Genomic DNA, 23,337 nt, shown 5'->3' on the forward strand with positions numbered 1-23,337 from the left:
GAAGATTTGACACAAAACCAAGAGAAAAACCAGTCGACATAAACAAACCCATGAACAAGAGAGATGATGGAATTAGCAGACAACTACTTTAAAATACTTATAAATATGTTGAAGAATTCAAAAAGAAGACAAATTAATGAAATAAACATAGAAATGAAAGATATTTTAAAAGATCAAATGGGATCCTGGAGCTAAAAATTACAATATCAGGAATGAAAATTTCATTAGAAGGGCTTAATAACAGCAAAAGAAAGCCTACTGACCAATGTCTCTCTCTCCTTTTCTCTCCCTTTCTCTCACCCTAAAATCAATGAACATATCCCCAGATGAGGATCTAAAAAAACATATGCAGATTTTTATACAGCTAAAGCAATTAAAACATGATATCAGCATAAAAATAGACAACTACACAGAACCCAGAAAATGACCGAACCAATGTAGGTTTCTGACTGTAATTTATGACCAGCATGGAGCAAGAGAACAGTATGGAAAGATCTCTTCATACATAGTCCTGGGATGATTCGATGTCCTTCCAGGGAAGAGAAGAAACTTGCCTTGTTTCTTCACAGGACACAGAAAGCAAATCCAGGTGCCCAAGGATCTAAATGTCAGACAAAACAGCTAAAAACTGTGAATGATAAAAAAAAAATCTTCACTACATCAAGATATAGATTTCTTTGAAAGGATGCAAATAGCCCCATCCACAAGGAAAATAACTCATAGGGGTTCTGAATTAAAATGAAGATTTCTTCACCCCCCCCCCCAAAAAAAAACAGGATGCCATTAAGAGAATGGAAAGTAAGTCTCTGAATGGGAGAGGGCTCCTATAGCACGTGGTGCGATCCAGTGAGTTTCCCCAAGACAGCCTCACATGCTCTCTGCAGGTGACCTGGCCTCTCCCCTTCCAAGAATTGGACAGCACGTCCCTGGGCAGGCTGTGACGACTTTGAAATCGTAGTCTGCATGAAGCTTGCCCTGAGGAAGACTGCCAGTGCTGGAAAAGCCGTGAATGGGTTCGCCAGCTGACAGCCCAGACCAGTTCCAGGCGGATCTGCATCAGCCACCAGCCACCCATCATCCCGCCAAGCCCGCAGTCGGCTGGCAACAACTGCAGGAGAGACCCTTGAAGAGAAGTGCCCAGCCTCGAATTCTTCCCGAATTCCCAACTCTCGAAAGTGTGAGTGAAAACAACACTGCTGTTTTCCACCACCGCACTTTGGAGTAATTTGTTACACAGCAGTAATAATCAGAACTGGCAAGGACTCATATCCAGAATATGTAAAAGAACTCCTGCCCATCAATAAGAAAAATACAATGAGCAGTAGCACATAGCAAAAGACCCGACATCCAAATGGGCAATTACAAAGCGTGCTCAACCCCAACAGTAATTTAAGAAAAGCTACTGAAAACCATAATGAGATAGATACTGCTACAAACCAACAAGAATAGCTAAATTTTAAAAATCAAAATGGACAGCACTGTGTTGGCAAAGATGTGGGGCCCAGGACACTGGTCCCCCTGGAGTGCAAAATGGTGCAAACGATGGGAACAGAGTTGTCACTGTCCACCACGCCGAAGACGCACATTCTGTCACCTACCAATGGCACTCCTAAACACACCCTAGAGCGCCGGGCACACACACAGCAAGAAACCTGTGCAGGAGTGTTGCTAACAGGGGAAGTCGGAAGCTGGTCCCAGCCCAAACTTCCACCCGTCACAGAGCACAGACGCCGTGGGAAGTTGCAACGAGGAGAGTGAGCGAAGTGGGGTGGGCAGGCACAACGGTCCACGGGAATCTCACAGAAGAGCCCAAGCGAAAGACGAGATGGGCAAAGGGGAGGAGAAATGGAACAACTGTAATAGCATAATCAATAAAATATGTTAAAAATGAAATAAATAAGGTTTAAAAAACAAACAAAATATGTATTCTGGGTAATCAACTGGCAAAGAAAAGCAGGGGGATGATAGAGCCAAGATTTGGGGCCTGGGGAGGGGTTCACGATGACAAAGGGGGGCCTCTGAGGTCCCAGTGCCGATGGATCTGTACCCCTTGGTCCGGGGGCGAACATACGGGGGTTTGCTTTACATTTTACACTTATAACACATTCATATATACGTTCTGTATGTGTTACACCACACGAGATTTTTTTATTTTAAAACTAAAATATATTGGAAGAAAATCAATATATGGGTAGGAAAAAATCTATTTGGTTTCCTAGTTTCCTCCATTTATTTACTTTGTGTTTAGAGAGAGGGGAAGGGAGGGGGAGAAAGGGAGAGAAACACGATGCGTGGGAGAAACATCCATTGGTTCCCTCCCGCACATTCCCACCCGCGATCTGACCCGGGATCTACCCTGTGACCTTCTGGTTCGCAGGCCGGCGCTCAGTCCACTGAGCCACACCAACCAGGGCGGCCACCACTTTATTCAATCATCAAAACTGTCCCTACTGATTAGTGATTCCAGCTTAATAACATACTCAATTCCTACTTGCAGTTGAGGGCTTGTCCTGGTCGTTAGCTACAACCTCGTCCTGGTTTTTGGCCAGGACCAGCGGATGGACGGGGAGAGCGTGGGCGAAGTGTGAATGAAATAGAATAAAAGCGAGGGCAGGAGGTGGCCATCATCGTGGGATTTATTGTAAATAGGAAAATTCTAGAGCTGAAAAGAGAAAGGAAGTCTGCGGGAGGGTTGCCAAGTCAGAGAGTAAAGTGCCACCTGATAAAAGGACTTATGAATGAGCTCAGCAAAAAAGTATTCCAGGGAGATCTGGAGAGGAGCTTGCCTGCCGGGCGCAGGTGGGGTGCACCGGGCCCCTGGACCTCCGTCCACAACACGTCGGGGGCAAGATAAAGTCTGCGGAATGTTCTCAAAGATTTGACATATAGCTATTTTTGTCATAGTTATTGCCTTTTTTCCCCCCTGACTTTAAATGTGGTATTCACTGATTGAAGAAAATGCAGAAAAGCAAGCGGGGCCACCTTGTGTTCAACCTGGCCCGCCGGACGCCGTCGGTCCGGGTCGAAGCGCACAGCGAGCGACCGTGCGTGTCACCTGCGCGCTCCGCGCCGAGCAGCCCTGGGGTCTCGGAGCGACGCTCCCCGGGAGCGAGCGCTCACCAGCCCCCCGCCGGGGGGCGACTCAGGCGCCCCCTCGGCCCGGGCGGAGCTGAGAGGTGCGAGGGGCGGGCCGAGGCTCCGGGCCCGCCTCTGGTCCCCGCCCCGGCCCGGCCCCTCAGGGCAGCGCTCACACTCAGAATCCGCCGGCGAGGCCGCGCAGGTCGGACCCGCGCCGCAGCGGCCGGAGATGCAGCGGGGTGCCGCGCTGTGCCTGCGCCTGTGGCTCTGCCTCGAACTGCTCCACAGCGAGCGCGGTGAGCTCTCCGTCCGCCCGAGCGCGCCGCTAGCCGCGCGGGGTTCTCTCTCCCGGGGCGACTGGCGGGACCGCGCCGACGGGATGCGGGCGGGGACAGGGCGCCTGCAAGCCTGGGGCACCCGGGAGACGGGGCTGGGGACCGGGTGTGGGGACACCGCACGGAGCACGATGGGCCGGGCGGGGGCGGCCGGGATGAGGAAAGGGCGGGCGGGGACTGCAGCCGGGTCAGGGACGGGGCTCCGGCTGTACCGCCGCGCAGAGTAGCGCCCGGGTTCTCGCTGCACCCGCCGTGCACCAGCCACCTCCGCGCCCGCCCAGTCGCGCTGCATTCTCACTCTAGGTCCTTCGCTTCCCCACTCGCTCCCCCGCGGAGTCCGGGCCCTTGGAGTGCCTCGGAGCGCCCACGATCACCCTAGGGCGACGGGACGGCAATCCCCACCCGGCCGCAGACCTGGGTGCGCACTTCCCGACACCTCCCGTCAGCGCTCGAGGTCGGCCCCCCAGAGGCCGCTGCCAGCAGGCGCCTACCTTGCCCAGGCCAGGGAACGTGGGGGGCAGCGGTTCGGGGACCGCTGCATACAAGCGCGCCCTCGGGAGGGTTGGGCGCAGGTACGTGTTGGAATTTGAAGCGAATCTTGAGTCGGCAACTTGTGAGCGATCAGCAGGACAGAAGAAGCAGGAGGCCGGCCCTCCCTGTGTCTGGGGGTACAGGGGTCTTCAAGGCTGAGCTAAGGGTCCTGGCCACTAGGCAGGGGCCACCAAGAAGGGTGCTAAGCACAGGGGAGGCTGGGTCCAGTTTGCGACAGGAGCGTGACCGCAGGTTGCCATTTAGGGGTTGGAGAGAGTGGGGTGAGAAGGGGCAGAGATAAAGCATCAGCAGCGCGGGAGGCATGAGCTGGGGCTCTACTCAAGGCCTGGGGACCCTGGAAACCAGACGGTGAGAGGGACAGTCATGGGCTCCCAGGGTTGGGGGAGGAGTGCTGGGAGGTCTGAAGGGAGAGGTGGGGTCTCAGCGTTTGGGAAAACTGTGGGCCTTAAATACTGGCTTTACACGCTTCATCTCCTTTAAGCCTCACAAGGGAGTGTTAGACCCGTTTTTTAGACGTAGGAACGCGTGGACCCAGGCATTACATAAACATCTCCAGGGTGTCCAGGAGGCCAGAGTAAAGGAGTGGTGAGCCCATGTCTTTGTGCTAAGAACCTTCAGAGCCAAGGGGACAGGCGGGAGAACCTCCAGGGAGGTGGGAGGAGGACATCTGTCTGGACCTCAGGTTGGACCAGTCTGAACTGATTCTGCCACCCCTGGGTCCTTCCCACGGCCCTGCACCCAGCCCAGGCCCAGGCTCTCACAGGCGGTGGGTGTGTTTGTTGAGTGACTGAATGAGTGTCGGTGGGCAAGAGAATCGGTCCCTGGCTGGACTGTGGGAGGCCCTGCCATGATGAGACATCTGGCAGGCAGCTGAGTGCAGTATTTGAGAGAGAGGTTGGGCTGGGGTGATGAGAGGGAGTCGAAAGGGTCCGGGATGGGGCACCCTCTCACAGAGGGGCCAGAGGGGGAGACGGGGACACTGCAGAGGCCACTGTCCTGGTGCTCGGGAGCTGGGGGGCACTGAGGCCAGTCTTGCTGTGAAGACAGATGATTTTTGCCGAAGTTGGTCAGTGCTCCTGGAGGGGTGGCCCAGGCTGGATCTGAGTTCCCCTGGTGGGAAGATGCTCCTGGAGAGAGGAGGAGGCCACTGCTGCCCTCCCTGAGCCCTGCACTTGCCCCACCCACTGCTGGGCAAGGAGGACTCAGCCTGATGGGGGATGAGGGGCACAGGCAGACGTGCTTCAGTTGAGTGCCAGCCCAGCCAGCGAGGGAGGGGAGGCGCTGGCAGGAGAGGAGCCTGGGTCTCTGAAGCCAACCCCTCAAAGGTGTGCTGTTGGTCCTAGAACCAGACCGTTGTCCCAGCTCTCCCCCTAAGTGTTTGCTGTCTGGCCCGGGCCCCTCTCTGCCTCTCTCTGCACCTCAGTTTTCTCAGGGGTGGCAGTGAGACAGGCTGGCAAGCACCGAGGGGCTGCGCTTGGGTTGGACTTCATGGCCTGGCGTCTCAGTCCACCTTCAAAAACCTCACTCTGGCAGTGTTCCTGTAGATAGGGCAGGTGGCAGAGGTCAGCCCCAACGGGCTTTGTCTCTTGGGCTTAGAGAGGCTGTTTGTACTGCTGGACAATGGGTAGTCGGCTCAGGGACATGCAAGGGAGGCAAGTGACTGCCGGGCACCTAGCTGCACTAGCCTGAGGACAATGGCCCCTGCCGCAAGCTGAGTGGCCATGCTCTGCACTGTCCCAGCCCCCCAGCCCTGAGCCAGACCCAGGTGTGTGGGGCGTGGTGGGGCTGGGTCGGGGAGGCCAGTTGGTGCAGGTGGAATGCAGGGCCTGGGCCCACATTACTTGGTGCCTGTGGACCACTGGCCCCAGCTCAGGGCTCCGGGGAAGCCAGTGCAGGTGCCCGTCACACACCCGCTAGACCTCTGGGGTCAGTGTGGCTGAGGGGCTCTGCCTCCCCAGAGCATAGTGGTCTCCAGGTGTCATAGGGGACCATCTGGCCAGCTCCTGGCTGTGCCTTCCCCACCCTGCCCCCAAGCAGCAGCCCCCCAACCCAGAGAAGGCAACTGCAGTTCTGTGCAAGTCACAGGCCACAGTGCTCAGGGTGGTCCGGGGGCTGTAGACCTGGGTCCGTCCTGCGGGGATTTCCTGAGTGTCAGACTACCAGGGACACAGATGTGGCACTGGATGTCTAGCACAGGGACACAAGTGCTCAGTGACCCCAGTGGCCCAGCTGGTGGCTGTGGCTGCACAGGAAGGCAGCAGCACTTCCAGCTGGGGCTTCCTGGAGGGACCGGCAGACTCCAGGGCAGTGAATTCTAGGCAGAGCCAAGAAACCCTCAAAGACCCAGAGACAGGAAACTCTAGATGGTGTATGGGGATCTGTGGGCGGCCAGATGCAGCTAGAGTCTGGGGTGAGGGAGGAGGGACAAAGCAGGTGGAGGCGGCAGGAGCCAGCAGCACATCTGGAAAGAGGAGGCGCTGAGCAGGGGGCCACCTGGCCAGGGTTGATGAAGACACGGCCAGACACACAGACCCGCTGCGAGCCGGTAGCAAAGAGACTGTGAATGGACCAGGAGACGCACCAGGGGGGCAGGCAGCAGCAATGTCAGGCAGAGTGGGACAAGGGCCCGTCTCTGGCTTAAGCAATGGAAGGGGCCATGAGGTTGTTTACCAGATGGGGACCCCGGGAGCAGGATCCAGTGTGGGGAAAGTCAAGGTGCTCCCTGGGGGAGGCAGGTCCTCTGGGTGGAGGCCTCCAGCAAGACTTCCCGGGAGACCCCGGCTGGTGCAGTTCGGCCAGATAAGGAAAGAGGAAGGTTGGGAGCACTTGAATAGTATGGGGCTGAGGTGAATCGGGGAACCCAGGGAAATTAAGTGGGGTCTTAGCCATGAGGGGAAGTTCTTCTCTAGGTGTGCCTTACACCCCTCCTGCTGTCATCTGGGTATTATCCTCCCAGTGGCGGACTGCTTTCCACCCAGGCCTGGTGTGAGCCCTGCAGCCCTCTGGGATGTCGCTGGGAGAGGAGAGCAGGCAGGGAGAAGGGTCCAGGGAGCTGTTCGCACCCTCTGCATCGACCCCTGAGCAAGACCCTGCCGACATGTCTAGCAGCAGCCAGGGATTCCTGAGTTTCAATCCTTTTCAGACACTGGCTTCCTCTGGGATCTTGGTTTTCCGGTCACACCGAAGACACAAGTCTGGGGGAGGAAGGTGCTGGTCTGCATCTCGGGGCGGCTGAGACCGGGCAGTCAGACACCAGGCACTCCCTGCCGCAGGCCAGGCTGGGTGTGGGTGGCCCCTCCGACAGGCGGACGGGCTCAGGCCAGGGTGGTGAGTGGGGGAGCCCCGCCACGTGGCCAGCGAGGTCAGCAGGGGTTCATGGGAAAGGACTTGTCGGCCACAGAAGAGGACATCCTGCCTGTATTTCCCTCTTCCTGCAGCAGGAGCCCACAGCCCCGATTTAGCAGCTCGAGGGGGCCACCTCTGAGCCAGCTGGGCTGTCTGATAACACCGCCCGTCCTGACCCGGGCAGGCGGGGCAACTGCCCGGCACTGCTGGCTGCACTCTGCTGTGTTGCATGGGGAACTGAGAATCTGCTAGGGTTCCCTCCTCCCTCCCTCCCCGTCCTTCCCGGGGTACTCAGGCAGTCCCCGCTGTCACGCAGCCTCAACACCGCTCCCTACTTCCCACAGCTGCCTGGGTGCTGCCCCAGGGCAAGCTCTCTGAAGCAAAGACCTGAGCCTTCAGCTGCCCCTCAGTGATCAGCACCAGCTTCCTGGACAGGTGCTGAAGGTCCTCATGCTGGAGTCCCCAGAGCATCCTTAGCCCCATGTCCACCTAGCCTGCGCCGGCCACACACCCCAGCCCCAGCACACTCCAGATCTGCGCTGCCCTTCACCCTGCCTTTCCAGGGCTGTGGAGAGCTCCAGGCAGGGGTGTGGCGGCTGCCCTAAGCGGCAAGGGCCTACTGGGGACGGGAGAGGAGGTGGGGAGCTTCATTCCCACTGCTGTGCTCCCCAAGAGCCTGGATTTCAGGCATTCAGGTGGGCTTGGGGGAAGCTCTTGTCTTCACTCAACCGGAAGCACTCTGCTCTGAGCTACCCTAAACTTCACCCAAGGGAGATTCGTTTGCATTGGGTGATGTAGGCGGTATGTGCTCAGGCTCAGGCGCGCTCCCACACTGTCAGGGATCCAGCTGCCCCTGTTCACAATGATTCATCGGTTGCTTTACACTATGGTGTGTGAAGGTTTCGACCTCACAGCACAGGCTCCTTGTGCCCATCTGGAGAGTGAGAAGTTACAGCCAGAGGGCTGAAGTGGCTCACTCGGTGCTAGCGTGGCTTTGAGGGACAGAACTTGTGACTGGTCCCAGGTGGCATGGGGGCCAAGGGGGTGGGAAGGGGCAGGCACACCAGCAATGGTCCACATTCCCTGGGGAAGCTCCAGAGAGGTGGGCATGTGGGATCCTAAATTCCTGACAACCTAGGGGACATTTTCACCTTGATGTCCCAGAGGTCTTTCCCAAGGTCATGCCCCACAGGTTCATCACCTTCTCCCAGGTCTACCCCTGGCTGACCCCAGACACCCACACCTCCACACCTGCCCACATGCTGTGCGCCGTCTCTGTGCCCCAGATCCTTAGAGCCCATCGGGGGCAGTCGCAGGGGAGCCCTACGCTGGGCCCACACTACAAGGGGACCTCCCAGTCTTCCAGTTAAGGATCTGCCGAGTGCAGTGAGCCAGTCCCTGCCTGGAGCTGTGGGCTGTGGGGACGTGCAGGGGGCCCTCAGGAAAGGGCCTCAGCTTGCGGTTCCAGGGCTGGAACGGGCATCAAGCAGGTGGCAGGTAACAAAGCTGGCTAGAGGGTCAGGGGAGAAGCTCAGAATCTGCCCCTAAAAGTCGGGGAACCAGGGAATGGTTTTCAGCAGGAGAAGGACTTGAGTTCTAGAATGATCCTCTGACCACTGGATAAGGTGTCAACCAGTGGGGAGACACTGGTGTGTTGAGTCAGAAAAAAGGGCGTTGAGGCTGGCCTGACAGTGGGGAGGAGCGGAGGGGACTGCGGAGGGCTGGCTGCGGTGTCCAGAGTGGCCGGAGGGCATCTGCGGCAGGGCGTCTGAGCGCCGGGAGTGCAGAGCGCTTGGCCAGAGTGGCAGGCAGAGGAGAGGGTGGGCCTGGCACTCCGGACACCCTTGTCTTTGGTGCTGGACCTGAGAGTGGACGTGACTTGGTGACCAGCTGGCTATGAGGGATGAGTGGAGTCTGGGCACCTGGCGTGTGTCTGCCACTAGGACTGTGAATGTCACGGGTGGGAAAGTAGCGTTTCCAGGCGGATGGAAGATAGACTTGTCCTGGGTTTAAGGCGTTTACACCCGTAAACTGCAGAAACGCAGCTGATGCAGACCTGTGTGGAGCACATGGTAGCTTTCCAGAGTCCCGCCCCCAGTGGTCATCTCCGACTAGGAGGCTGACCTCCGTATCTCAGTGTTCTCATCTGCAGAATGACAAGAATAGTGTGCCCTCGGGGCGGTGGGGCGGGCGGTGAGGGAGGGCGTTACAGGCTCCAGGAGCGCCGCTGCAAGTGCTAAACACGCGTTCACTGTCACTGCTGCAACAGGATGCATTGGAGTGAGCAGAATTGGGGTCAAAGTGTACGAGCATTTTTTTTTTAATTCCTGTGAGGCCTGTTTGCCCACATTCTCTCCAACACTGGGGATTCTCCATCCTTTTCACACTGCTCATCCGGGCCCCGGGCACATGGCTGTGTGTGTCCTGTGGCGCTGGCTGTCTTCTCCGGGGGTGGGATCTGGTCTGGACAAGGTCCGAGGCTTGGGGGGCACCCAACAGGAGACATCTGGAGCGCAGGGCCTCCCAGGAGTAGAGCTCAGCAGAGCTGCCAGGGACAGTGGGGACTTCAGAGATGGCCTTGAAGCCCTGGGGGCTGGGCCACTTCTAGGAGGAGGAAGCCCATGGGTGGGCAGAGCCAAGTCCCGAATGCAAGGAGCTGGCCAAGGGCCTGAGGCTGGGCTGCAAGCAGGGGCCCTCCTCTGTGGCCTCAGGGCCCCCCACCATGCTCCACCTGTTCCGGCTGCCTTACAGCAGAAGGTCTCCTGCGCTCTGGCCTCGCACAGTCTCTCTGTCCTGTGTTCCCTCCTCCTGGGCCGGCAAACTCCTGCTCAATCTCCGAAGCCCAGATGCTCAGATGAGTATCCCTCCCAATAGGAAGGCTTTCTGTGACCCACCCCCCTCCATACTGTGACCACAGCACAGGGTCACAGTGAGATGCAGCAGCTGTGACAGGCAAGACAGGCCGCAGGCAGCAACAAAGGAGGGCCCAATGTGCGCAGCCGCTGACTATGTTCTCTCAGTGGTTCCTGGTGTGGTGCTATGGTATCTGTGGTCTGTGGTTCCCAGTAATTCAACACTTTGACGGACAATTCACCTTTCACAAGTGGGAAGGTGGGGGCTGGGAGGAAGCGACTCGCCCAAGCCCACGCAGCCAGAGAGTAGCACTGTGGTCCAGCAGCCAGGTTCGGGGCCCCTCCCCGCAGCCGTCTCCATCCTGGGGATGCCGGGCACTGATGGCCTCTCAACCCTCACCCTTTGTCGCTGCAGGCATGGAGGCAGCCAGCCAGGTGGGGGGTCTCCAGGACAGAGCAGCCCTGCATCACCCCCAGGTCTGTACACAGACCGGACCTGAGAGTGGAAGGCGAGGGCTCAGGAGCGGGGTGCCCCCACCCTGCCCCACCCTGAGCCAACGCATGGGTACCCCAAGCCCAGCCCTGCATGGCCAGCTGTCCCCCAGTGCCGCTGCCTCAGCTCTCTCCCCGCAGTCCCTGCCTGACCCTGGCAGCCTCTGTCCTGTTGGGCACGGATGCTCAGAAGAGGGTGGGCCAGACTGGCAGGGCTGCCACACAGCCCGGTTCCCCATGGGTGACTACCGCCTTCTGCCAGGGCAAGGAGGGGGCCCTCTGAGGTCACAGACCATCCTGATGTCATTGCTGGGCAGTCCTCCTGGACCTGCGGACAGAGACATAGGTCATTGACATCCTGACCCCCGGGAGCAGCCCAGTGACACACAGTCCTGCCCTGGGGGGTGGGTGAAGGCTCCAGCCAGCGTGGGGGATACAGTGCTCACAGCCTCGGGTCTCGGGCACATTGCACAGGCCCTGGAGCAGGAGTAGCAGTTCTCAGGGCGCAGGGGGCAGGGAAGGGCAGGGGACACAGCATGAGTCTGGCCAGGAGGTAGGGCCAGGGCCTGGTGGGCTCCACAGATGGGCAGTGGGTGTGGTTGGTGAGTTGGGAGGTGAAGCTGTCTAGGAGGGCAGGTGCTTTGGGAATGGACTGCACTCTGGAGGCCAGGCCAAGGTCATGTACAGCTCCAGAGGGCCAGGAAGAGCCAGAGAAGGCAGCTGAGGGTCGCCCCTCTGGGCTAAGGGATAGATTGGAGGAGGGGAAGGAGGCCATTTGGGGCCAGGGAGGCAGGCTGGCCCTCAGGGCAGTTGTGGGAGAGAAAGGGACGGAGAGGCGGCAGAGGACAGGGAAAGGCCTGGGCTCAGCAGGCCCGGGCTCCTGCGCTGCTACTGGCCATCACCGCCGTGGGGCTCAGAGCTCCAGTTTCCTTGCTGTTGCCCGAACCCCATGCCCCCTCCCAGGCTGAGTGAGGACCACATGATGCAGTGCCTAACCCACAAGCCTTCCTGCCCCTCCTGCCCACCCCTCACCCGGGGTCCCAGTGGCTGCTCCCACGGTCAGCCAGCCGCCTGTGGCTGACGCCAGGGTCCCAGCTGCCTGAGGCTGCTGACAGCACAGAGAAGAGGTATGCACTCTGGCCTCCCTGACCTCGGCTCAGCCCCAACTGCTCTGCTGCAGGCTAGGGGGCCAGGGCCGCTGGCCAGGGGAAGGAAGGAGCCAGTTCCTGGGCCAGGAAGAGGAAGGCAGGGGGAGCGCGGCAGAGGCCAGGATGACAGTGCTTCCTGCTGCGGGAAGGGAAGGACTGCCGGGACGGGACAGATGACAGCCAGGCAGGAAGGATGCGCCTTCTCGGGGCTGTGGGTGGGGGCTGGGCAACAGGGAGCCTGTGGGCGCCGCAGCCCTCAGGCCCAAGTCTACCCCAGCTGCGGAGCAACCTGGGCACACAGGTTGCCAGGGGTCCTGACCTTAAACCTGGAACATCTTTTCCAAAGGAACAGCGGGGTCTGACACGGTTGCAACCCAGAGAAAGACCTGCAAGTTTCTTTAGCCAGCCCGTCAGCCGCCCAGCTGTCCCTTCGCCCACTCATCCTGGGCATCAGTCTGTCCATCCTTCTATCCATCTGTCCGTCCATGTGTCCTTCCATCTAGCCACCCTTCCTTCAGCCTTCCCATCCATCTATCCACCCATCCATCCATCCTTCTATCCATCTGTCCGTTCATCCATCCACCTACCCATTTACTCATTAAACAGATGTGGACAAGGCTCATTTATGGAGCTTTAACTGCACCAGGTGCCATGCTAGGCCCTGGGGTGGTGGAGAAAAGGGGGCTGTCTTTGTCCTGACCCTGTTGAAACTTACTGTCCAGTGAAGGAAGTGGAAAGACATAAGTGAAACAAATAAGTAAATGAGGTCGCTACTAATTATGACAAGAAAGATGAAGAGAGTAACCGGGAGGCTGAGATGGGTGCTTGCAGGGGCGCTGAGGTTTGGGAGGAGGCGAGCAAGGAAGTCCTGTCTCAGCGGAAGGAAGGCGAGAAGCAGCCCTGTGTGCGGGGCGCGGGCAGGGAGGTGGCTGGGGTGGAGAGGTGCCTGCCGAGGGCGGGCCGGCTGCGAAGGAGCTCCACAGGCGGGTGTGCAGGTCGTGGAAGAGCGTGCAGGCTGCGGGGGCTGGGGGGTGTGAACACAGGTGAGAGTGGACTTGGAGGGTATGGAGAGGGGTAGGGCCAGCCCAAGGTCAGGGGTTTGGATTTTCCTGGCAGTTCAGCAGGAAGCCACGGGTAGGAAAGCACAGCACGCTTTTAAACTCCCACTGACAGTTACATGAGGAGTGGACGAGGAGCCATGTTGGGGACAAGCGTGGGGGTGGGGGGCGGGCAGGCCCCGTCCCCCAGGAGGCCAGCGGCCTGGCTCTGAGATGCTTTGGGAACGGGCAGAAGGGCTGGGGTGGGAGAGGCGGGCCTCCTGTCCCATCTGGGGAGACCACAGAGTTTGGGGCTGGGCAGAGGGGGAGGGGGAGGCGAGGGCAGGGTGGCTCACAGCTCCCCCCCCCCGCCCCCCCCCATCCACCAGTGCCCCTTGTCCTGGAGCCTGGGGGTCGTCTTGGGGGGGGGGGTGCGCTGCCTCCCAGTGGGGGGTGAGCAAATGTGAGAGGAGAGGAATGGGGAGCAGAGCGTTTGCTTCGAACCAAATGGGGATGGGGGCCGTGATGGGAAGGGAACGCTGGGCCCGGGTGTTGCAGTTCTGTAAGACAGGAGGTGATCCCATTGGGAAATGCTGGTGGTCAGAAGGGGGGGAAGTTATCTGTGGGAGTCAGGCCCAGGGGCTGGGGTTGGTGGCCTAATGGGAGGCCAGGCCTTCCTTGGGGCAGGGAGGGTCAGAGGGTCTGGGGTTGGCGGGAAGGGGGGGGGTGTTGCATGTGGGAAGGTGAGATAGCTCCATACGATGGTTTCCCTCATCGGTGCTGGGAGGCCAGGGTGAGAGGGCGGGAGAGCCCCCCCATCCCCTCGAACTGCAGCCCCAGGGCCTGGTTGGGTCTGCCGACAGGCAAAAAAAGGGGAGGCTGTGCTGTGCTGCGCTGCAGGGCTCCGGCTTTGTCTGCGGTGCTGAGTGGCTGAAGGGAACAGTGGCGTCCCGGGGTTGTGGTGGAGGGCCAGGGGCAGTAAGGGACCCTGGGCCATGCTGTGCCAAGAAAAGGGTGATGCCAGGAGGGGGTGGCGATGGGGGGGTCCCTGGCCTGGGAGTTTAGGGGCTGCTGGAGGATTCCCCAGTGGGGGCTGGAGCGGCGTTCAGGAAGATGAGTACTCAGTGACAGCAGCGTGGAGAGGGCCAGGTTCGGGGTGTGCCCAGGAAGCAAGGGGCCCGGGGAGTGGGGGGAGGACAGTGGAGATGGGGACCTAAAAGGCCAGGGCGCTGGCGAGTCATCTGGCGAGTCATCGTGTGGCTGTTGAAGTCAAGTTGAGGCAGAGAGGCCAGGGCCGGGAGCACAGGATGAAGGGAAGTGACCAAGACAACAGCCGATGACAGCTTTAGTGGGGCGGGGGTGGTGCCCTCGGAGAGGGGAGGTGGCCACCAGTTCTCCGGTGTCAGACCTGCAGTGGAGAGCAGTAACCCTCAGGGGCAGTGGTGTCCTCAGAAAGCCCAGTCTCAGTTAAGGCAGGGGGAACGCAGGGAGACAGTGACGCCAACAGCCAGGTACGCCACTCACGCAGGTTCCAGGGGAGGAGTGAAGACACAGGGGCACTAGGCAGGTCAGGGCACCTGGCAGCAAGGGAGAGACTCAAGGGACAGTGAGAGGCTGGCAGCAGGGTGGGTGGTTCTCCTGCAGTGCAGCCTCAGTGCAGGCCGGTGCTTCCCTGGTGCGCAGGGGCCTCTAGGGAGGGAGCTCCCGCAGGCCCCCCTCCTCTAGCCGTCCACTCACCCACTCACCCACCCCGCCACCCAGCAGGGGCCCGAGGAGGCACACCGTCCAAGTAACAGTGACCGCTCCAGTAAGGCAGAGAGGCACGGGGTAGACAGGGACGAGACAGCTTCTCGAGGGGAAGGAGCCCGAGTGTCCTAGGCGGAAGACCCCCAGGTGTGGAAAGCCAGGCCCTTTGCGATGACACCTCTCGGAGCCGTGCCAAGAGACGAAGCTGGGGAGGAGGGGGTGGGTGGACGGGAGGGGCCTGACTGGCCCACTTCACCTTGGAAGCAAAGAGGAGCCTACGACACCTGTGCCCTCTGCCACAGCTTCAGAGCTGGGGTACTGGGTGTGTGCCTGGATGTGCACCCAAAGGGGAGACCTTCACCCCCTCCAGGGTCTCAGGGCAACACCGTCAGTGTTGCTGCAGGGAACGCACAGTCCCTGGGCTGGGCAGGTGGGCGCTGGCTGCCGAGGCTGTCCTCCGGGGGCCACATGCCGGCCATTGGGAGGGCCAGCTTCTCCACCCCCACAGGTTCCACCCCAAGCCCATCGTGTCCCCCTCTGCACAGCTCAGAGGCCAGCTGTCTGCCCGGTGTGCCTTTAATCCCTGTCCACTGCTCCAGACTTCCCTCCCCAGCCCCTCACAACCCCAGGAAGGCCTCCCCACTGCAGGGTGCCCCTGCTCCGATGACACAGGGGGTGCATGGTGGGGGGCTGGTGTGCATGGAAGGCCAGGTGCCCACCTGGTGATGTGTGGGTCTGGCCACAGAACCCACATGGAGGAGTCACCTGGGAGCAGAGCCCAGGGCCGCTTTCCCACTGTGGGGCCCCAGGGAGCGCCATGCTCCTGGCCTGGATGCCAGGAGGGGCCCTGGGTTCAGGCTTTGTGGCAGGTACAGTGCCAGCCCAGTGAGGGGCTGCCTTCTGAGGGTGGTGGTGCCTCAGTTTCTATCTGCACAGTGGGACCAGATGCTTAATGAGGACCTCCCAGCCCTGGCACTGCCTGTGGGGTGCTGAAATAAGACCTGGTATATGAGGGTGCCACCCAGGTGCCTCTTCTAGGGCAGTTTGGGGTGTGGGGTTAGAGTGGGGTAAGGGAGCGCAGAGGAGCTGCACTGGCGGGGGGACAAAAGGGGCTGGGGCGAGAGAGTGGGCACTGCCCCCCAGGAGGACAGGGACTTGCAGGGAGGGACAGGACAGAGCCCAGGGCCTCTAGCCACCCAGTCCTGTCTTCCTGTTGTCTCAGGATGGCCCTGGCAGGATGCACCTGCCAGGGTTCCAGACCCAGACCTCCCCAGCATGCCAGGACCTCTCTCTCTCTCACACACACACACACGCACACACACATGTCAGAGACATGTCACATCTACACCAACCCCACAGACACACAGATTCATGCCTGCAGATGGAGACACACACACAGGCGTGCATACTTACACATACACACGCATGCACACACGCCATCACACTGGCAGGAAGGTGGTGGGTGAGGAGGCCAGGGTCCTGGAGGGCTGTGGGAGGGTTTTCAACTAGGTGAGTGGGGTCATTTGTGTGTTTGGGGACAAGCCTGTAGGAGGAATGGGGGCCAAGGCAGGTGGAGGTGGAAAGAGCTGGGGCAGCCAGCAGGGGCCTGGAGGGCGGACAGCAATTGGAGGAACCAAGGAAAGACAAAGTGGACTCTGAGACCAGGCAGAGCATGAGGTAGGCAGCGCTGAGGGGAGAGATGTTGGCGAGGCCGTCAGTTCTGGGCATGTTTGGGGAAAGCCTGCACCGTGCGAGAACCCCTCACAAGCAGGGGCTGTGTGTCTGCAGTTCAGAAGGGAGGGGCCCTTGGGCGGATACATGGGGGTCACGAGGCCCAGGCGACAGGCTGCAGGCCTCCCCAGTGTAAAGCGGGGTTTGAACTGCCCTCTGTCAGCATCGTGCTGGCAGCTTGGCTCATGTAGGACCGCAGGTGTGGGCCCAGGCCAGGCCTCCACCAGGGCTCACTGGGTGGGCCCTGCCAGTCGGTGGCCCAGGGCTGGCCCAGCCTTGTGGAGTCGCTCAGGGCCCTGCCCTGGGGAGGGACCTGCGCCTGACTGGCATGATCGTGTGAACTTATGACGCATCGCTGCCCCAACCCATCTCCCACCCCAGGCCTGGTGAGTGGCTACTCCATGACCCCCCCGACCCTGAACATCACGGAGGAGACACACATCATTGACTCCGGGGACAACCTGTCCATCTCCTGCAGGTACTCAGCCCTCCCCCTGCCAGAGGAGCAGAGGGCCTGGGTCCCTCCTGTCATCAGGCCAAGGAGGCCGCAAACCTGAGGCAGTCGGTGGTGGTGGGAGCCCTGAAGGCAGCCCCTCGCCGGGACAGACAGGCCTGGACACCTGGGTCTCCAGCTCCTGGGTCTCCCGGGAGCCTGGGTGTGGGAGCTGCAGCCCCTGCAGCCCCAGGCACCCAGCACCCACCCCTGGGTCACCCCGCACTGAGCCCCAGCCACCCCCTGCCCACTCACCACCAGGTCACTCTGCACCCATTTCAGCAGCCACCGTCAGCCCAGGCCAGGTACCCGATGGCCCAGTCCCCCTGCAGCCCAGCTCTGACCAGGGCCGAGGCTGCTCTGCAAGCCAGCCTGCCACACGGAGGCCCAGGTGGCGGGCAGGGACTTGGGGTGCCGGTGCCGGCCGGGCACTGGGCTGGTGCTGGGTGCCCCAGCACTGGGCTGTCTTGCACTCTGGGTGAGACATATTGTGGGCAAGACTGGGCCCCAGGACTGCAGAGGGGCCCCCCTTCACCTCCATATCCTCTGCCAGGGGGCAGCACCCCCTCCAGTGGGCCTGGCCAGCCACAGGAAAAGGGGCTGAGGAAGTGCCAGCCACAGGGAAGGACAGCGAAGACACAGGGTTAGTTCAAGACTGCGAGGGCACAGATGCCAAGCCCTACTGTAAGGTGCTGCTGCTTCCTGAAGCCCACGCCAACGACACCGGCAGCTACAGCTGCTACTACAAGTACATCAAGGCCCGCATCGAGGGCACTACGGCAGCCAGCACCTATGTGTTCGTGAGAGGTGAGGGGCCCAGCCCGTGCGCTCCTGTGGCCAGCAAGGAGTGTGGGTGGGCAAAGTCCTAAGGCCCAGACAGCAGCTAGCACCCCCATCCCCACTCTGTGGACCTCGTGGGACTGCCCCGCTGCTCCCCCCACCTGGTCCAAGGGTTCAGAGGCCGCTTGAGCCCCGCCTGCCCTTCCCACAAACTGCTCCCTCTCTGCAGACTTGAAGCAGCCATTCATCAATAAGCCGGCCACACTCCTGGTCAACAGGAAGGACTCCATGTGGGTGCCCTGCCTGGTGTCCACCCCTGGCCTCAACGTCACACTGCGCTCGGTACAGCCCCGTGCCCACCCACCGTGATACCCAGCACTCCAGCCCTGCCCCCTGGGAAACGCAGCCATCCACCCGGCCAGGAGGAAGGGGCAGCCGGGGGCTGATGGCTGTGTCTCCGCAGCAAAGCTCAGTGCTGCAGCCTGACGGGCGGGACGTGGTATGGGATGACCGCCTGGGCATGAGGGTGCCCACCCCGCTGCTGCGTGAGGCCCTGTATGTGCACTGCAAGACCACCTGGGGCAGCCAGACCTTCTACTCCAACCCATTCATCGTGCACATCACAGGTGGGGGTTGCCCAGGGCCACAGGGTCATGGCCAAGTGACTGCTCCCATGTCCTGGGAAGGGGACCGCAGGAGGAAGGCGGGGACCCCCACCCCCAGTGACGGGTGATGGGGCTGTGGGTGCCATAGCTGGTCTCGTCGAGTGCCCTGCACTCTGTGCTCCGTCCTGCCAGGGGCTTGGGGGTCACTCTTTATGTGTTGCCAGGCAACGAGCTCTATGACATCCAGCTGTTCCCCAAAAAGTCGACAGAGCTGCTAGTGGGGGAGAAGCTGGTCCTGAACTGCACCGTGTGGGCTGAGTTCAACTCCGGCGTCACCTTCGACTGGGACTACCCAGGGAAGCAGGTAAGGCCGGCAGCTCCACCAGGGGCTGTGCCTGAGCCACCCCCAGGAGTCCCCATCACTGCCCACACCGCCCTGGCTTGGCACACACTGGCCTTTGCAGAGAGAAGGTGCAGCCTGAGCTCTGCCCTGGGCGCCCTGGTCTGAGGGGGAAATTTTTCTGCCCTGAGGACAACTCTGGGCCTGGGTCCCAGGCTCCCAGAGCCAGTGCTGGCTGGGCTGGTGTGTGCCTTCAGCGGTCAGCTTTGCCAGAGCCTGCCTGTTCTGACCCTGGACCTCCCTGGGCAGGCCGAGCGGGGGAAGTGGGTGCCAGAGCGGCGCACCCAGCAGACTCACACGGAGCTCTCCAGCATCCTGACCATCCACAATGTCAGCCAGCAGGACCTGGGCACCTACACGTGCAAGGCCAACAATGGCATCCACCTGTTCCACGACAGCACCGAGGTCATCGTGCACGGTACATCCTGGCTGGGCTCTGCGTGCCCCGCAGGGCCTGGATGGACCGGGAGTCAGTCTTCAAGCCTGGGGAGCAAGGGTCCTTGTGCAGCTTGGGCCCAGGGTCAGAAGTCATAGTGCACCAAGCAATGTGGAGTCCAGCCCCAGGGAAGAGGGGCTGAGTGCACAGCCTGCTGGGTCTCCACACCTGGTGGGCAGAAGGAGCCCCGGTCCCCAAGTGTCTGTCCTCTGGGTGTGGGGCCACACGGGGAGTGCCCGGGCAGTGGTGGGGGCCCTGGATTCACACCGATGCCTCCTGTCCTGCAGAAAAGCCCTTCATCAGCGTCGAGTGGCTCAAAGGTCCCATCCTGGAAGCCACTGCTGGAGACACACTGGTGAAGCTGCCCGTGAAGCTGGCAGCGTACCCCCCGCCGGAGTTCCAATGGTACAGTCCTGGCTCCTGCCCCTCACCACCTGCCAGGCCTAGCTCGAGAGCTAACCTTGGGGTGAGAAGGGCAGCGCCCTGAGAGCCCGTGGGGACCGCTGTGCAGACACGCAAAGGAACGTGCTGACAGTGCGATCATTCAGCCAGTGGGAAGGCTGGCCCTGGAGGCTGCTGAACTGAGAGTGCTTGTCGGTGCGGCCCCCCCAACCCCGTTCCATGCGGGGGTGGCGGGTCAACATGGGACTCTACCTAACTGCTTCCTGCAACCGCTCCATGCCTCTGAGGGCCCTGCCACCCAGAGCAATGGCTCCAGGCCTCCTCGGCCTCACTCTGAACTAGCTGCCGCCCCAGGGCCCTCCTGTCTAGAAATTCGGAGACGCCATGGGGGTTCCACAGACTGCCGTGGCGCCAGGCCCCAACACGGGGACCGGAAGGGCCTTGAGGAGGCCCACAGGCTTCAGTCTGTGGCCTGAGAGTGAGGGGATGCCGAGCGCCAGCAAGAGCCCCTCAGGGGAGCTCCCCCAGGCCTTGGGAAGGCATAGCACCCCCTGCACCCTCCCGTCACCTGAGTGGTCCCCCCTGGGACATCAGGTCTCCCCAACCCCATCATACAGAGGAGGAAGCAGAGGCCAGGAAAGGGGGAACCATTGCTGCCTGAGCTCAGAGCCTGCTGGGAGGCCCTGCCCAGCCTGGAGCCTCACCTTTCCCAGCATGGGGCACCCCCTTCAGGCAGAACAGTCTCTTCAGGCAGCCTGGATCTGGGCAAGCAGAGGTTCCAGGTGCTCTCAGCCGGCAGCCCAGTCCGCTGGCCGGAGGCTGGACACAGCTTCTCCTGGGAGGGCACGGGGCTGGGTGCGACCCGGCCTCTGAGGCCACAGACTTCGGGGTCCATTGGGGACCCCTGGTATAAGAACTCCCTCACAGGTGTAGCCTCCTGAAGACCCCTGGGGCCCTCTCCCCTGCCCTCCGAGGCCATCGGGTTGTCCCACTTGGGGGGCTGGCTCTGCTGCACCAAGGGCTGCCCAGGCCTGGTCTGCAGACAGCTGGCTGCACACCACTGTTCCCGCCACATCTGGCCTTTCTCTTCTCACTTGGCTGACATCTTCCTCCCAGAAGAGCTCAGCCAGCCCTGCGGCTCACAGACATTGCCAGGGCACCAGTGGACACTGCAGCCCGGCAGCAGCCCCCTCTTCTGGGTGTGCGATGGTCATGAGGGAGCGAATGGATGGAAATCTAGTGGACAGACAGGCCCCAAAGTGCCCCCAGGGTGCGCCGACCCCAAGTGCAGGAGGCTGACGCTAAGTGCCTGACTTCAGGCACGCCCCCTGCTGGAAGGTGCACTTCCATCCTCTGTTTTCAGATGAGGCAGTGAGGGGCTTTGCCAAGGTCAAGGGTGCAGTGGGGGGGCAGGGGCTGGCAAACTCAGGACTCTGCACCAGAGCCCTCGGGCCGAGTGGCTTTGGTGCTGCCCTGCCCTGTGACCCTAGGGAGTCACAACCCTCCCAGTTGAGAGCAGGGCCCCTGTGTCCCCCTCGCTGTTGGTCTCTGCCTGAGGTCTGTGCCTCTCCGGTGTCTCTCTGGCCTCGCACACCCAGGACGGTGCTGCCTGAGTGGGGACTGCTCCATGGGGGAGACAGACAGTCAGTATGGAAACCTGAGTGCAGTGAGCAGGCAGCAGAGACAAGGCCAAGGGCCCTGCTGGTCCCCAGGACAGGCCTGTCTGCTGAGTGGGTACTTGACCACATGTAGGAGGGATGGGGGCACAGAGCCAGGGGAGGGCGAACCAGGGCTCCCACAAGGTAAGGGTCCAGGCTGTGCTCGGGGAGTGTACCTCCCCTCCTTCACTGCACGCACCACTGAAGCCTGTGAGAAAGAGACAGAGCCCATTTGGAAGGCGGGCAGGACCCTCCTGGCCTGGGCCTCAGAGCCCGGCTACCAGAGGCTGGCCCTAGCCACAGGCAGGCCCCAGAGAAGGCAGCTGCACTGAGTGGTGACTCACTCCCCGTGGAAGCCCTGCAGGGCTGTTGAGAGAGAGCCTGCCGTCGCAGACCTTGTGTTCCTGAGCCTGCTGTGGTCGTACTGGTACCTGGAGACACCCCCAAAGTCTCTAGGCCATCTGCACCCCAGAGCAGAGTCAGTGCCCTGCCCTGCACCCCACAGCCTCCCAGGCTACCCTGGGGGGCTGCCTCCCCACAGCACCTCCCGGCTGTGGGGGCCGGGGCATGGCAGGGAGCCAGTACCCAGGGGTGGGGCTGCACGGGTTGCCCAGCACCTGAACTCCCTTCCCTGGCCAGGTACAAGGACAGGAAGGCTGTGCCGGGGCGCCATAGTCCTCATGCCCTGGTGCTCAAAGAGGTGACTGAGGCCAGTGCCGGCATCTACACCCTTGCCCTGCGGAACTCTGTGGCCGGCCTGAAGTGCAACATCAGTCTGGAACTGGTGGTGAATGGTAGGGGCAGGTGGGACAGGCAGGTGGGCCAGTGGGCATGTGGGCGTGGTCAGGTGGACGGCTGACCGCTGCCTGCCTGTGTTCCTAGTGCCCCCCAGCATCCACGAGAAGGAGGCTTCTTCCCCGAGCATCTATTCCCACCGCAGCCGCCAGGCCCTCACCTGCACTGCCCACGGGGTGCCCCCTCCTCTCAGCGTGCAGTGGCACTGGAGGCCGTGGACACCCTGCAAGACCTTCGCCCAGCGCAGCCTGTGAGTGGGGCTGCAGCCCATTCACCCTGCCTCCCAGCCCTGTCTGCAGCCACAGCCGTGACCCACGGCTCGCACCTCTCCCAGAGCCCCGCTCTAAACTCAAACCCTGTCTCCATTGCACTGGAACCAGCCCCTGATGCCATCCATCCCAGCAAGGCTCAGAGCCTCTCCACATCTGTCAGACCAGCCCTCCCACATGGATGGCACTTACTGGTGTCGTCAGAGAGAAACCGGGGCAATGCCACTGGTCCAGGAGGGCACCTCCTGCCGGGCAGGTGGAACTGGCCACGGTCCAGAGACTTGGACTGAGCGTAGGCGTGGCATACCAAGCTCGCCCACGCTCATGAGCTCCTCTGCGTAGCGCTTACCCCCAGCCCTTACAGAGGAGGACACTGAGGGTCCAAGAAGGGGTGTGACTTCCCCAAGGTCACCGCTTTCAGCAGCAGAGCCTGCCCACCTGCTGGGCCATGCTCCCTTAGACCTAAGGGGGCACCAACAGGACAGGCTGGGGGCAGCAGGGCACAGGAGAAGAGGGTGCAGAGGTGGGCTGTGGTTGGGAAGGCGCTAGGGAGCCAGGGAAGGGTGCTGAGCGGGAGTGTCAGAGCCTGTTTGCCATTTAGCAAGAGATTATCACAAGGAGGTTGGAGGGTCACGGTTGGGGAGGGGTGTTAGCTGGGACCCAAGGGAGGAGACGGGGCAGCGGCACGAGGGAGGGGCTGTGGTCCCGATGTGGTCAGTGAGGGAAGCTCAGCAGGGGTGGCCGTGGGTCTGAGCCAGCCCCCAATGTCCAAGGCTCACAAGAGATTCTTCCGGATCACAAGGCTATGAGTCACAGCTGGTGCCTACAAGTTTGCTTCCTTCTGATGTCCGGTACCAACCGACAGTTGCCCTGGCCACTGTGCTCTGCTCAGGACAGAGAAGAGCCTCCTTTGGGGGTCCAGACCCTAGCAGGAGACCCCTTGTCTGTGGGGGGAGGAAGGGACAGGGCTTCGTGGGGCAGGGGCATTAACTGCTGCCCCCGGGGGTCTAGGCAGACCTTGCAGGAGGGGCACATGCGAGGAGGGGGCCACAGAGCCGCCCCCGGTGCCACGCGTCCTGCCCTGGCCCCCTCTGGAAGGCAGTGTCTGGAAGCCCCTGCAGGACAGTCATAGGGCCCTGAGCGCACAGAGTGAGAGTGTTCCGGAAGCCAGTGGCTCTGCGCC

General features: G+C 61.2%; 1 protein-coding gene across 4 annotated transcripts in view; it reads left to right on the plus strand.

Annotated features, from left to right (window-relative positions):
* The first annotated feature begins 3,270 nt into the window (after window positions 1-3,270).
* Window positions 3,271-23,337, plus strand: part of FLT4 (fms related receptor tyrosine kinase 4) — a 39,596-nt gene continuing 19,529 nt past the window's right edge. For 3 of the 4 annotated variants that reach the window (XM_045827175.1, XM_045827181.1, XM_045827196.1), the window contains exons 1-10: window positions 3,271-3,374; window positions 16,698-16,794; window positions 17,363-17,616; window positions 17,819-17,931; window positions 18,053-18,215; window positions 18,419-18,558; window positions 18,844-19,012; window positions 19,318-19,435; window positions 21,730-21,884; window positions 21,973-22,135. In XM_045827175.1, the coding sequence (XP_045683131.1) occupies window positions 3,308-3,374; window positions 16,698-16,794; window positions 17,363-17,616; window positions 17,819-17,931; window positions 18,053-18,215; window positions 18,419-18,558; window positions 18,844-19,012; window positions 19,318-19,435; window positions 21,730-21,884; window positions 21,973-22,135 (1,439 nt within the window). In that variant the 5' untranslated portion in view covers window positions 3,271-3,307. Of the gene's footprint in view, window positions 3,375-12,747; window positions 12,846-16,697; window positions 16,795-17,362; window positions 17,617-17,818; window positions 17,932-18,052; window positions 18,216-18,418; window positions 18,559-18,843; window positions 19,013-19,317; window positions 19,436-21,729; window positions 21,885-21,972; window positions 22,136-23,337 lie in introns of those variants that run through there. The other variant, XM_045827190.1, reaches the window with a different exon arrangement.

The sequence above is a fragment of the Phyllostomus hastatus genome, unplaced genomic scaffold (assembly GCF_019186645.2).
Source record: "Phyllostomus hastatus isolate PE091 unplaced genomic scaffold, TTU_PhHast_1.1 phas_contig_150, whole genome shotgun sequence".
In the NCBI taxonomy this organism is placed as follows: domain Eukaryota; kingdom Metazoa; phylum Chordata; class Mammalia; order Chiroptera; family Phyllostomidae; genus Phyllostomus; species Phyllostomus hastatus.